Source organism: Saccostrea cucullata, unplaced genomic scaffold (genome assembly GCF_032062105.1).
Source record: "Saccostrea cucullata isolate Sc308-1 unplaced genomic scaffold, CSIRO_AGI_Scuc_v1 ctg142, whole genome shotgun sequence".
Classification (NCBI taxonomy): domain Eukaryota; kingdom Metazoa; phylum Mollusca; class Bivalvia; order Ostreida; family Ostreidae; genus Saccostrea; species Saccostrea cuccullata.
In genome coordinates this window covers 860,636-876,004 of record NW_026939327.1, presented here as the reverse complement: position 1 = coordinate 876,004, position 15,369 = coordinate 860,636, and the positions used below count along the sequence as shown (strand labels likewise).

General features: G+C 31.0%; 1 protein-coding gene and 1 long non-coding RNA gene across 2 annotated transcripts in view; one reads left to right on the top strand and one right to left on the bottom strand.

Moving 5' to 3' along the window:
- The first annotated feature begins 1,508 nt into the window (after positions 1–1,508).
- Positions 1,509–2,923, top strand: LOC134252851 (uncharacterized). The gene is made up of 3 exons (XR_009989030.1): positions 1,509–1,701; positions 1,834–1,959; positions 2,548–2,923. It is a non-coding gene; the product is annotated as an uncharacterized LOC134252851 (long non-coding RNA).
- An 11,008-nt stretch (positions 2,924–13,931) lies between these two features.
- The window catches only part of LOC134252871 (uncharacterized), a 39,673-nt gene continuing 38,235 nt past the window's right edge, over positions 13,932–15,369 (bottom strand). Inside the window, 1 exon segment of the mRNA XM_062735414.1 lies at positions 13,932–14,300. Coding sequence (XP_062591398.1) covers positions 14,192–14,300 — 109 coding nt within the window. The 3' untranslated portion in view covers positions 13,932–14,191.

Sequence of the window (15,369 nt, the reverse complement as noted above, 5' to 3'; positions counted from 1 at the left end):
TATCAACATACACGAAAATATACAGTATCAGCATATAACGAAGTATCGTTACAACATGAATGCTATCAAAATGATACTGTTCCACCATGAAACCTCTCCTATTATGATTTCAAAGCGGCCTAAAGCAATAATAATAGTAAAAGAAGACTAAACCAATTATTTATCTAACAAAAACTGGTGGACATCATAAATAGCCTAGCCCTACATTCAGGTAATTGAATATGTATTTATTGAAGTTATCATAACACGTGTATCAATCGGATTATTTACAGGTATTCTCTTAAAGCAACAAAAACTCATACATTGCCCCGCCCACCCACCCTCACAAGTATCATGTTTGTTTTATTAATTATATGTTTTGTTTTGTAGATTGGATGAGTTGTCAAGGAGGAAAGTTGGAAATGTATATTTTGTGTATAATATTAAACTGCACTTACGAGAGCGCTTCTGTACCTACCTATATACGTGTTGTTATTTATTTTATAAATTATTTATGTTCGTTTGAGTGGAAACGAATAAGAACATAAATATGGTAAACTGTTAACAAGATTGTTTCTTTATTTAGCAATCTTAGATTGAAATTGTAGTTTCAATGAAGGGCAGAAGAATTACATGACAGTTTAGAAGAAAAGAAACGTTCATACAAACTAATATCTCTGTTTACGTAATTTTTTTTTCTTTGCATAAAATCTGAAAAAAATCTTTAAACGTAAGTAAATTTGAATGGGATACTTTATCAAATCAGTATGTTCTATGCAAAGGGAAACAATCGCTAATACCGGTATATAACAGTTGTATATATATATATATACTGTAACTTTAAAAGATTTGCTTTAAAAATCTAAATCTGCCAGTTAAACGAAATTCAATAAAACTTAATGTACTATTATTAATAAATGAAAGAACTGAATATGATAAAATCTATTACTGAACCCCAGATATCATAATTATTTCAGTCCTTTATACTTTCAAGAAAGAGTAAGAGCATGAATTTTCAAATACACTGGACCTGTTTTCACTTAAAAAACAATATTGCAAGCTGAATAGAAGATTGAAAAAAAAGTTATACTGTATAACATTACAATCAACGTAAGCTACAATAAATGGGGAAAAAATTTACTCAGTAGTCCATTAGAAAGATACGAGGAAATGTACCATTTTGATACTTTGTGTTCTAATGCTGTTGTTTCATATTTGTTATTTTTTGAAATACATTTTCTTTATGACATGCCAATATCTAGATCTAAAATGTTAGTTAGTAGCAAATAATATAATGAATAGTCACATTTGAATTTGATAGGATTTGACATGCACAATTTTTATGTTGAATTGAAATGTTTTTCTCTTTGGTTTAATATCAATGCATTTGAGTGAATCATCCATGTCTGTAAAATTTAAACAGCATGATTTGAAGGCCCATATAAACCTACTGACGCATAGAAAATATAAATTTAAAGCAATTTTTTGGTAAACATCAACTAAAATGACAATTCTTCACACTCCCCCGCAGTTGATTTTATTTTTGACAGATCTCATACATCACGCCATGACTAAGGTTCTCTTTTCTCACCTCGAATCCGGGTTAATATAACGAATACAAGAAGGAGAAATAGACAAGGTAATATATTAACCAGAGGACAAGATATTCACAATACATTCGTCAGTCTGCTGACCGGGATTTTGTCCTACCTGAACTTTCAGGTGAGTACAATACCTATATAATATATATGTATGTCACGGACACTGTTGTGAATGTTCGGTTCACTTACGTATGAGAAAAGTAAATCTGCTTTCGGTTCACTTATGTATGAGAAAGGTAAATCTGTTTTTCAGGAGTGTTTCAACACAAGTAAAACGGAAGAAAAGCGGGATAAAGAGAAAAAAAAATGTATAAAAGTTTGTTTGGATTTCAGATCTTGTTTTGCAGCTCCAATGGATTTGTTGCAAAAAGATGTACATGTATGTTTATTTTTATATCTAAATAAATTATTAAGAGAACTTATATGACAAATATTTGGTCATTTGATTCGTTTATCACTCTTAGCAAGCCGACACTGCTCCCCCAATTAAAATTAATCAACCATGATTACAATGTATATATCAATTATTTTATTATTCAAAATCAAAAGACAGGATTTTCATTTTAAACACTATAAATCATTTAAATTTTAAAACCATCACCGTATCAGTAACGAAACATAGATTAAAAGTTTTCTTTTTCACAGATGAATTACTTCATCAGAAAAATAGTATAATCGACAATTCAATCAAATTACACCTTTAAAGTACATGTCATAAAAATAAAGGAGAAGTAAAAGGATAAAAACTGAAAATTTATCTTAACCGAAGTTTCATTTTATGTTAATCGATCGACTATATTTCAGCTGTAACTACTTTTTGCCTTGCTAGATGTTTGATAAAAATTATGCTACTGTTTGATAAACTGATGAAAAATGACAAATGTATAAAAATAACTGCTTATTGAGATGTTGTACTCCACGCTTATAGATATCACAATAATCATAACTCGGATCTGTATTTGTCAAGGTAAAACACAAGATTACATCGCCCGAACCACTCATAGTTGGAATATGTGCACAAACAACATTTGATTACTAAAGCAATTAGGCAAGGTGCCATAGAATTTATGAAGCAAAGAATTGTACAGCATAGACGTAAACGACAAGCTCCGATGAGGCATTTCCGACACTGTGAGGTCGATATAAACAGACAGGACATTCATGGAAAAGTTAAAAGTATGAGTGTGATAGAGTGTCACACACGGTAAAAGAGGAAAGGAAATGGTCACTTCTAAATTCATGTACCTATACTTCAATTAATGGAGGCTTCGTTTACAAGTAATTTCATAAAAAACACATGACAGCAATATCGATGAAATTGAAGTAAACAACCACTGAGAAAGCTATGTAAGCAATGTTGTGTATGATAAAAATTGCACTAAAACTTCTTACTAGATTTGAATATTTGGGTTTCTGCATAAAGAATAGCAATGAAGTTAACTAAGAGTACATTTTATCATTTTAAAGCCTATTTCTGAGACTTTGGGTTATTCAATCTTTAATTACTAATAACAAATATAAGCGTCCGAATTAGTTTTGTTTTTAGGGGTATAATGGTTTCTACCAATAAAGAGTTTCGCTAGAAGTTAAAACCTTCTTTTCAAGTGAAAGGAAAATCGTTTTGGCTCAAACACTCTAAATTTTCAGAAATTCTGTTCTTTATCGACAGATAATCAAAAGATCTGTAACAAAGTTTTGTTTTCTTCCAAAGGCTGAAGTTTCAGATAAAACATTAAACTGTTGTAGTTGTTTATAAACTTGCCCTGCCGGTAACGACCGTCGTGTGCTCCTTGCCATGATCCGGAATAACTGAAAAACTCGTCGTTCAATTCAATGTGTAAATAACGGCCTAACAATTAGTATAAAAAACGCCAGTCAGCATTTGACTTACTGATAGAGTATTTGCTGACAAGGTCATTGTATCGACCGTAAAACTTGCAAAACGATGACTTTAAACGAGTCTGCTAATACTCTTGCTTCATCAACTTATTTGTCAATAACATCTCATTGAAGAATATTTTTTCATACGTAGACCATGCTCTTAATCCGATATAAACAATCGGAAATAGATTAAATTCCATATAACTTGATCAGTGTGATTATTGAGTCTGATCTGAGGGGTCATCATTGTTCGTAAAGGACCAGCTTTCGTTTATTTCGTATGAAACAAATGCCCATGAGCTAACCTCCTCAGGAACAATTAATCGTGAAGAGGACTTATATAGGTTATGTCTGCTGTCTAATCCATTTATGTATTCATTACATGATAAAATATGTTCAAATCAACAATTATTGACAACGTATTGAATCATTGAATCTACCTATGAAAGATTTTTCCATGACATTTTATTTCGAACTAGTAAAATGTTTGTTCTTTAAAATCATTTCACAATTTCAAGATTCAATAACCTTTTTAAGTGATCCATTTTATTTTTAACGAAAACACAATCAATGAAAAAACTTAAAGATAACAAAGTGATCGATCTCAAAAAAATTTATAAACAATGCACATTTATACTCTACTATGTTCTGTTTTGTGAATTACCTCAGGCTATTAACTCTAAGTGTAATAAATGTATAGAACACGTTATAATTATAATAGGAATCATAAATATTAATATTTATAAATATTGAGATCCCACAAAACTCATAAAATATATGGATAAAACGAACAAGCGCAAAACTCAAAAATTCAAATCATAAGCAAGCAACAATTCCAATATATAGGTGCCAAGAGAGGGAAACGAAATTACTCTGATATGCAATACACAGTCTTGAAAATGCAGCTGTATATCTAATCTTAGTCTAATATCTCAATGGTTTCTCCACAATAACGCAAAGTTGAATTTGGTCAAATAAAAAAAAAAACAACCAAATTTCATTTTATCAAAATTCCAAACGTTGACATCAAAAAGACAACAATGCTAGTGCTAAATATAATAACAGAGTGACGGAGGAAAATAAAGCCTTAATTTCTCTAAAGTTTACTGATATTAATATTGTAGATACATGTTATTACGTTGAGTCACAAATTATATCTCCCAATATTGTTCTTGCATGCCATCGCTTGGGTCAAGTCTTATCAAATTCCATCCCCGACATCTTGGGGTATTAGATGATTCCAAGCCTGTTGTTATGAAAGAAATATAAACGAGCATTTTGGGAGCATTGCTGAAGTACATCATGTGTCTAATGACTTCTCAAAATGTTAGCAATGCAAACATTCTAGGCATACTGAATGTGAACTTTCTGATTCTGTGAAAACACAATGTCCTATCTTCTTTAGACATGAATAAGTACTCTTTGTTACCATGCCCTTCAATATCATTTAACAAGCATACCATAAACAAATGTCTATTGATACTTTTTGGCATTAAATGATACAAGAATAGAAACCCTCAAAATGTGAATAGCTGATAAAAATTTAATGCATGTTTAATTTTTGGAACAAAACACGAAAGATATAATGACGAGAAATCACACAGAAAGTGTCAGAAGTTACAAGTCTTAATCAGGAATATTAAATTTTGTCTTGTTATCTTTAAATATATAATCCTTTTTTAAAAAAAGCAAATTCACTTGATAACGCACCAAAAGTAAAACTGAAATTTTATTATATGTCTAACTTACAAAAACAAATACAAATCTCTACTTCTTTCCACAACCACATTATTTTGTTATATAAAAACGTTATCTTAAAGTTAATTTGTTAAAATATCTTCCAAGTTCCTGGTAGAGAAGTTTTCCACAAAATTAAAAAAAAGTTCATTATGTAGTGTTAACACGTTCAAAAATAATAGGTTGGGATGAATCCCCCCCCTCAAAGTGTTATAAAATATATGTAAAGTTCTAAATATATTTTACTAGTACTGTACTTACAAAATTAATTTTCATTAATTGTATGCTTCTTTATCCAAAGAGATTCATGCAGGTTGTGTTAATAACGAAAGATACGATTACGTTTGGTTTTTAGCATTGAACACACATTTTTAAAAATATGAATTATATGCAGTTATACTTCAAAGAAAAATAGATATAAAATATATTAAGGGTGGTTGCTTATTTTCGATTCATGTTTTTTTCTCTTAATTCTGAAACATTTTATGATCATTCAATAATATAAAGAAAATTTATATATTAATTGTCATGGGATCTCAATATTTGTCAACTGGTAATTGTAATTCTTTTAAAATAATAAGCATATATTTATAAGTAATAAAAATTGTATTTTTTCCCCCAGAAATGTATTAAGTTGTGGAATGAAGTTTATTGAGGTAACGAACAGTATTTAAGCTCATAAGTCCATTCAAACAATGCAAATCGCGCGCAGAGTAAACACGGACCTCTAAAACAGAGGTGTGACCAGGTGTCACGAAGGAGAAAGCATCCTCTAATAGACTGAAGTTGATCCCAGGACAGAACATAGCAGAATATGCATTTTTTTTTGCTTTTATATATATATATATATATATATATATATATATATATATATATATATATATATATATATATATATATATATAAACATAATAAGTTATCGCCACCCTATTAATCGATTTTGAGTTTTCCTAAAAATGGAACGCTCCAATTCATAATAAACCAAGGATAGCAATTCAAAAAATATAATTATACCATGTACCTAAAACTAATGAAATGATTTTGGACAAACATTTTACTGGATCATTGAAACAAAATTTCATAGAAAACTCTTTTATATGGTCGATTCAATGATTCAATACATTACCAATTATTGTTAATGAGGAAGTTAGCACAGAGGTAAGTGCTACCCATTAAAGCAACAAACACAATAATGATTCCAAAGAATAGGCTAATCACATTGTTCAAATAATATGTTATCTTTTTCCGATTTATAATAAATTGAATTTAATCTATTAACATTTCAATATATCTTATTACTTCTTTTTTTTTTATAATAGGTCTTAATCAAAATACTATTACCTTATTTATTTAAGCTTCAAGTTAATGAACTATACACTAGTATATGTTGGACTTAATGAGTCATTGTAAGAAGCAATCTAATTAAGATTTGATGTTTGAAAAAAGTTCTAAATTAAAGATTTGCAAGTAAACAAGATACCCAAGAGCCACAAATCACAGCTGAATTTTTCAGGTACTGATTTCTTTTTGCTATTAAATCCAGACGTCATATTGTTTCCACAACATACCTTTAAAAGGTTCAAGACGTTAAAGATGTTCAAATAAAGTTTAATCCAAGTTAGGGTTGCAGTATTTATCAATAAGAAGGAGAGCAAAAAACACCCAGGGACGTTTCGTTTTTAACGCACCGTAGATTTTGTTGATAATGTAAAATTATGAATGCAACGTTTGGGAATATTTGGAAATACAGGAAGCAGACTTCAACAAAAAAAAATCTGGTGTTATACATATGACTGAACCTTTAAAAAAAATTAAGAATGTTGCTAATATTTAAAGCATCCATTTTTTAATGCAAATTTAAGCTTAAGGAAAAGACACGTCAGGTTGATTCTGAATAGTCATGTTTCTTATATAATTACGGTTTAAAGAGCATGTGTTGCACTTCTTGGGACACATCCATAATAAAAAAACAAATCATTAGTCTGTATTCTGGAGTTGAAGAATCTAAGTTTGGACTTGTAAAATCTTGACATTGGACTTGAGAAGATGATTTTATGCCACAAGAGTTGACTTATCCGTCATAATCTCCTCTTAAAGGAGGGCATGGCTCTTCATTTGAATTTGACTCTCCACCACCCAAGGCCGCCTTTTTACAAGTTTGAAATTGTCTCCGAAATTATTAAGAGGTGATGTTGAAAAAAAAAAAATGATGACAAATATTGTTCAGATTTTGCTCAGAAAAGCTCAACTGAACCCTTTGGTTGAGGTGAACTTAAATCAAACAAAGCTTTTTGAATGAAAATAAATGTTATACATGTATAAGAGATACGTGTTTTAAATAATAAAACCATCTTATGTTGTGGAAGAATGGCTGAAAGCAAGGAGTTCAAAGAAGGTTAAAAGACCACAGTATTTAGCAGTAACGACCTATCCTCCACCGAGTATAAGATTACTCCATATTTGACGACCAATGCCTTTACATACATTGTAAGATAACCAATCCTCCTCGTCAGTTCTCGAACTCTAACAGACGATTGCTATTTTATGTCATGCAATATAGAGAAAACATGACTTATAGACATTTCAGAAAAATTTCCACTCATTAATTAAGAGAGGAAATGTGTAATAAACAGATAGTAAGTGATGGCATAAGGTGGACATGACAAACTCAATGTAACCGTTAATTAAGTTGACGTTAGGTGATAATTTTAAAATCCAAATCCTGATAATGTTGAGATTATTCAACTGTCAAGACCCTTTTTGACTTGCCTTTTATATCCACAACTACTGCTGGAGGTCGTCTATTGGAAAACTCAAACAAGCAGACTAAAAATTGCACGTATTAATTTTTGCCGCTCCTTTCCTAGCTATTTTAAATACTGAATTTATTTAAACTTTTAGATGACGAAAGCATTTTAACAAACCTTCCCCCTATACTTAATATCCCACGCGAAACCTGACCAGATTATTATTTTTTATTACTAATAAATTAGTATTTTCCAAGGGAATAAGTTAACTCTAAAGTATTTCTCCATGGTAAAGTTTTCTACTAAACCATGATCGTTTGAATTTTACTAGAAAAACTACAGTAAAACATATAGCGAACACGCTTATAATGAATTGACGCTTATTTTAAAGTGATTTTCATTCCCTGTGACTTCATTTTGCATTGTAAATTTGACGGATATAACGTTTTACCTTTATAACGAAGCAAAATCGTCCGTCCTGGTACTTTATTTTCACTGTTTATGGCACTTAATAAAGAATACAAATTTTGATATCAAAATTGTTTTATAAGGCCACTAATTAATAAACAATTACGTTACTTAAGATGAGAGTTCTTTGATAAATACTCTAATTTGACAGAAAATATTTCCATCACTTCAGAAATTGGTCAAACACCAAATGCTTCATACTGATAATATACTTATGTCTTATTGTTCTAATTTCTCAACAGGAAGTCTTGGTAAAATATCAATGTGGAAGAAAGCAAAGAAAGCAACTGTTCTGGAAGAGATTCTAAACCTAAAGAGGCATATGTTGAAGTTGGTAGAATTATTACTGGCTTAGGATGTAATACCTGTTATTCAAAACCGGGATTACAGAGTGCAAGAGGTTATTGTTAAAATAAAATAAAATTAGGATTATTTATGATTATGCATCATATTGCCTACTGAGTATAAGAGTGTTTTGTTAAATAATCTCATATCCTGATAAGAATTTTGAAACAATCGCCTATGATAATGAAAATAAAATACCATAATTCATTTCTGAAAGAATCCTTAATTCATTTGTTTACTGTAGAATTATTTGCTTGTATATAATATAAAGTACACAAATAGTATAACTGCTCTGAAAATATCAAAAGACATTGGTTTTTTTTCTCTTTTTTTTTTAGAAAATGAAATAACTAAATTAAAAGTTTTACCAAAAGACAGAAAAATGAGGTAAAATTAAAAAAAAATAATCCATATACAATTGCATGAAAAATGGAAATTTAAAGTCAAACGAGCTATTAACAAGTCAATCAAAATACAACCCATATCTGCCAACAGGTATTGCTAAAACAACCATAGAATTTTCGAAATGCTGACTTGCACGAAATTGTTGAAATCTCTGTAACATCAACTTGTCTGTGAATACTAGTAATATGTCTAGGTGTAAAAACTGTATCGTACTCGACGCATATTCTTGAATAGTGAAAAAGCTGAGAGACACAAATACCATGTGCAGGTAATATCAGAATAAAACTGCGTTAATAATGGATGTTATTATATGATTGAATAGTTTTCATCTCTCTGATTGGCTGAGATCCAACTATGTTAGAAAAATACTACGTTGTATTGACCTGCACGTGTATCAATACAAGGATTTATTTCCTTGACATTGATCTAAAAATAGATCGGGATATTCCAAATTGATACAAATTGAATTTGGAAAGCTATTTAAACTACTATAACTTTTTTTCATGTGAAGATAAGTTAAGCGAATATATATTTTCGGGTGAGGGTGATAAGAGGGGATGCATGGACACTCCTCCAACACTTTTACTGAAAAACAATTTTTACTTTTTGGCAGTCAGTTTTCCCTGATAATACTCCTTCCTTTAAAACTCTATACTAGAAAAAAGACTGACATAATTTTTTTTCATGGCAACTAAAATTGATTTTAAAAAAAACTTAACAAAAAAATAAATACGACCTGTAAGGTTTATTAACATTTTAATTCTGCTTCTCTCTTAATTGTATTTGGATAGGACTTAATCAAATGCAAACAAGTAATGGGTTTTATCATTTTATTAGTGAATCATATAATAAAACAATTATTGCTGTGTCAATACAATGATTTAGCCATCTTCGGTACCATATTATCACCCTCCGGGCTAAAGTCTCATAGATAAATCATTGTATTGACCACATATGTATATTATAACGATGGAATAACTAAAGTACCAGGTAATTTCGTTTGAAATATAATACAGTTGTTAGCTGGGTTTTATCACTTAAAGTCCATAATACATCCACATATGAAACAGATTTGGAAGACTTTGTGGTGTCTTTTATTTCATATTCACTTGGGCATGAAGAGTCAATATATGGATAAAATAACAAATGTTAACTAATAAAACGTCATAGATATACCAAGTTAGAGGGCTTGAGAAGTGTTTTATTATTTTCATGTAAAAGATCTTGAAGAAATTCTACTTCAGAGGAAAATAAAAATAGGTTTGTAAATGATAGAGGAAAGTTAGTACCCGTCGAATTTCCTTTCAAAAGAATAAATATTACAAATTATATTCTGTTGCTATTTCATTGTTCTGGGTTTTTTTTTGTTGAGGAGTTGATCGGACTCCGAAATTATTATGGCAGTTTTATAGAGCCTGTATTGAACGACGCCCAATATCACAAACGGTAGACTGTATTCTGGTTACGAAGTATCTAAGTATCGTCTTCGAAGAATTCAATTAGAAGATTAATTTTTAGGACACACATGTAAAGACAAGTTCAGTGTCAATATGTTGTGGAGCTAATTTATTATTGACGAAAGGCAATGTCGCAAAATAAATGAATTTTCGTAAAAATTTTGCATATCGTATATGGACTTTTGAGCTTGAATACTCTTCCTTATCTCCATATAAATCATGATAAAAAGTCTAATTACATCCATATTTCACACTACGGGCTGGAAGAATTCACTATGTTATTGGCGAGGTCATTGCATTCCCCTATTTGGAATCGAATTGCACTGCCGACTTACTCCCCAATAGTCTTTTCATTGTCGATGGAATGGAGTACTTTAAAAGGGGTTATTTTTGGGATCATATGCAGCCTATACTCATAGTTCCCTTTCTAAGGAAGAAATTCTTCAAAATCATATGTCAGTTTAGAATACTTTTAATATTCAAAACAACCAAAATGATTTTGAACTACCATATATATATATTGGAATCCGAAACTTCATTAAAAGTGTTGAGTTTTTGATTGACAATATCTTTGTGGTATTTGGAAACCAGGTCTTCCAACAATCTATTGGAATTTCAATGAGTATACCAATAGCGCCCTGTTATAAGCAGACTTATGTTGTAGACCGCAAAATTAACCTACAGATGGTCAATTGTAAATTACATTTGACATTAAACAGGTCTGGACGATTTCTAAATAAGGAAGTCAAGAACGATAACCGTGAATTGCTATTAATACACAGAATAAACAAGGCGCTAATCCTTCTGACCAATCAGATAACAGCATTTAGACAAACCCATGAGAGAATAAATAAAACACGTGGTTTTTAAGTTTTTTGCTCAAAAGATTTTTTTAGAATAAACTTTTTGTAAACTGTATGCGCATTTGGGAATAATATAATATTTATGACAATTCTACCGTGAACAAACACGACTTGAAAGCTTGGAATACGTTTTAAGTGGGATAAATAAAATCTGTCTATAGGAGTTAGCAATCCCAAAAGTTTACTTACGTTAAAAAAATGATATAAATACGGTAAATTTTCAGTTTTTAGAGCCTGACATAAAAATTTTATCGAAAAGATAACAGTCTTTATTATTTTTGAGTGTTTATTACAGAATACTAGTAGTCCATGCAGTTTCTGATATGTTAGGTAAGCTATTGGGATAAAACGCATTCATGTATAATTACATGTACAGGATTCTCTTTTCTCCACGTTAAACGCCTTTCCTTATGCCCATTTAAAGTCTGCTTAGCTAAGTATTCGGCGCTCATGAAACCCGTGATAATGCAAAACTATATGTGTATACTCCATACGATAAACACTGGTGTGAGTTGATCTATACACATGGAATTTAAACATTATCGATGAAAATCGGACGGCTAAGCAAAATTATATTTACCATCATATAATATATTCTGGTAAATGTTCCAATTAAACTTGATAAAAACTTGCTGGTGCGATCTATACCTCTGTAAACGATTACATTTTATCGTGCATTATTATTTTTTCTTTACCGAGATAAAAATGTCAAGGTTGTTCACGGTAAAAATGTGGGGAATACCTTTTTCTTCAAAAGTTTTCATCTTACTTCTACAGATTTTTCGTTAAAAAAATCTTTTTGAGGAAAAAAACAAAAGCACGTGTTATCTTTTTGTTCTTTTAAAATATGTTTTGGGGTGTGTAAAAATGCTGTTGTCTGATTGGACAGAAAAATAATTACGTGTACTTGATGTACATTTATAGCAACTTTCGGTTATCGTTCTTGACTTCCATATTTAGAAATCGTCCAGACCTGTTAAAGCTGATAAAGAAACAGATATGCTTATTTTAAAGACTAGAAAATGCACACCAAGATCGACAACTCTAAGTAAAAAATTTTCATGAACACATTTATTATGAATATTGAGCAAAATTTTAATTTTATTGAACATACAGTGTAATACTTCGCTACATGAGTGTTTGACTTAGAAGCACGTTACTGGCATAACAGAGACAAGTGCAAAGGAGTCTGTAGACAGGTATTTTTAAGGAGCTTCTGTACAAATATTATAATTCTACATGCTAAAATCATAAAAAAAGATTAAGTATATGTGAAGGCACTGGAAGTTAAAGTTAGTAAATATGTGCATGTATAACAAGAATAGATATGGGTTACCCCATATCCAAAGATATTCGACTGTTAGATTTAATATGTTTAACAGTGTTTATAATGACGTTAATAAAAAAAACTGCACTGTCTAATTATGGAACTGTTGTAAATATCGTGATTCCATAGCATTACGGTCACCCAGTCTCCTAACAAACAGTACACATAGGCCTACATGTACCTGTTGCCTTGGTCTACACACGTGCAATGGAGCTGTCACACGCATCCAGCGAGCTTGGAGAAACACGTTTTGTTTTGCCGAGAAGTTACGGTGTCAGACAAAACTTTTCTTTTCTTAATTAGATCATATAAATACGAATTCTGATTAATAAAAATTATACAATCCCTGTTGAACTTTATATAGTTTGTTCTAACATTTGCATCTGCAACAACTTGTGTTTAAAATGGCCGGGTTGGGAAAATCAGGACCGGGTCGGAAAATTCTAAACTGAAAACATGGAAAACCTTTTTTGTTTTGAAAATAACTGAAATATACTAATATATTTGTCGCAGAAATTACTTACATTATTCAAGTTCTGTATATAATGGTATGCTGAACTTCAACACGAACCCGAATAAACCCATGCAGTTCTCGTTTTGTCACACATACCCTACAGTTTACAAAGTGTACACACGAGCAGGCCAGGGATTGAAAATTCCGTCATTTAATAATACACACACACAGCTGCTAGAATGATTAATTTTTTCTTTAAGAACAAATTGTATGATAATTAACGGACTATAAACATGTACTTAATACAATTGTTGATATAGTATTATCAATTCATTGGTGAAAAGATATGAATCGAAGAATGACCTAATTATTCTCTGTTATCAAACACGTCAAAAAAAAAAAAAGGCTGAGGAGGGAGCGAGCGTAGGAATATTGATATTTTTTATTTGCATTTCGGGGGGAAAGTGACTTTCTAATGATATTTTGACGTTATTTTTGATTTCTTTAACGTATGACATACACAACTTTACTCTTATCATGAACAATAATGTTGTATCTACTTATCATGATGGAATTATTTTGGTCGGACCAATATGTGTGAGCTGCCGCTGAATACAGTTATATATCTTGCAAAGATAGTATGCATTGATCGAATATATAGAAAATGTGTAGAGTTTTTATACATGCAAATACTCAACCTTTACATTAACTTCCAATGCCCTTGTTCGAATGTCTACTCTGAAATTTGACAAAAAAATAAGATAGGCGTACTTGAAGTTAAAATGCAAACTAATAAACACAAATGGTGTTTTGAAGTACAAAAATATATATGTCAGGGCCTTGAACAAACATGTTGAACTTTGGTCGTGGCGTAATCTGATTTTGCCGCCTGACAGACACCGGTAAACACATGACTAACACAGTTCGTCAGCAGACTGGTTTTTCTGACATGTCCGCAACGTCCAGAGATTCTACTAATGGTCGTCTGCAGCTCTGCAGGTGATGGGAATTTCTAAAATCGTCAAGTGGGGTCTCCCTGCATGTACAATGATACACATGTTAGCTACATCAATGTTCATTATAAGGACAAGGGGATTATTAAACCTATATATGAAATTCTTTAAAAGGATGGGTTAGAAACAGACATTTCCATATTACGGTATTTTAAAATTATATATACAAATTTTGTTCCTACTGCATGCAGTCCTAATTTTGCAGTAGAAACTGGAAAAGTTTCCAATGAGATAAAGAGACAGAAATCAGTTGTCTCAAGAAAGACTGCTAACATTAAATCTTAATAAATCAAAGGATCTCATAGTAACGGCAATTCAGTAAATTTTATGTACTTAAATGGAAAATATACGCAGTTTCATTTCAGCCATAGAATATTAAGTGTGATACAGCAGACGTTTTGATTTAATTGCTTCCGTAATCAGGTAATATAGGAAAGGCCAAAGAACTCGCATTTTAATGTTAAGAAATAAATCAATGAAAATTAATTGTACATAATGATATAGTGTATGACTATTCAATATACACCTTATTCTGATTCTGATAATTATAAAATATCGAATCTGAGATTTTATAAGTAAAAAAAAGTAAAGTAATAAAAAAAATACAGATTGATATCATGATCAAAGATAGATATAGAAAGAGAAATCCCATGTAAAATACTTGTAAATGACCACTGACCACAATATTTCGTTTTCCTTTTCACATCTTGATGCTTATTTTAGATAATTCTTATGAGAAAGTTATTTAATGACATACATCAACTTTAAGTTCTCTAGTATTCCTTTGAAACATTGAATAATTTCGGGACTACAAGTTACCATGTAGTCCTATAAACCGTAAACCGTAAGAAGCCAATATGGCGAGCGCAGTGGTCAGAGTGCTTGCTCCAGAGTCGCGTAGGAAAGGATTTATTCTTACGACGCGGGTTCAAATTACACTTCGGGACGCGAGGACAAGTCTATCGAATCAGTAGACGTAAACTGGTCCCACGTCACAGTATGTATTGGCCAGATAAGAGACCCCTTGCTACTCATAGTCCTTATGTGCCAAGTACAGTTTTAAATTTGCAGTCCTCCATCGGCAAAATATGG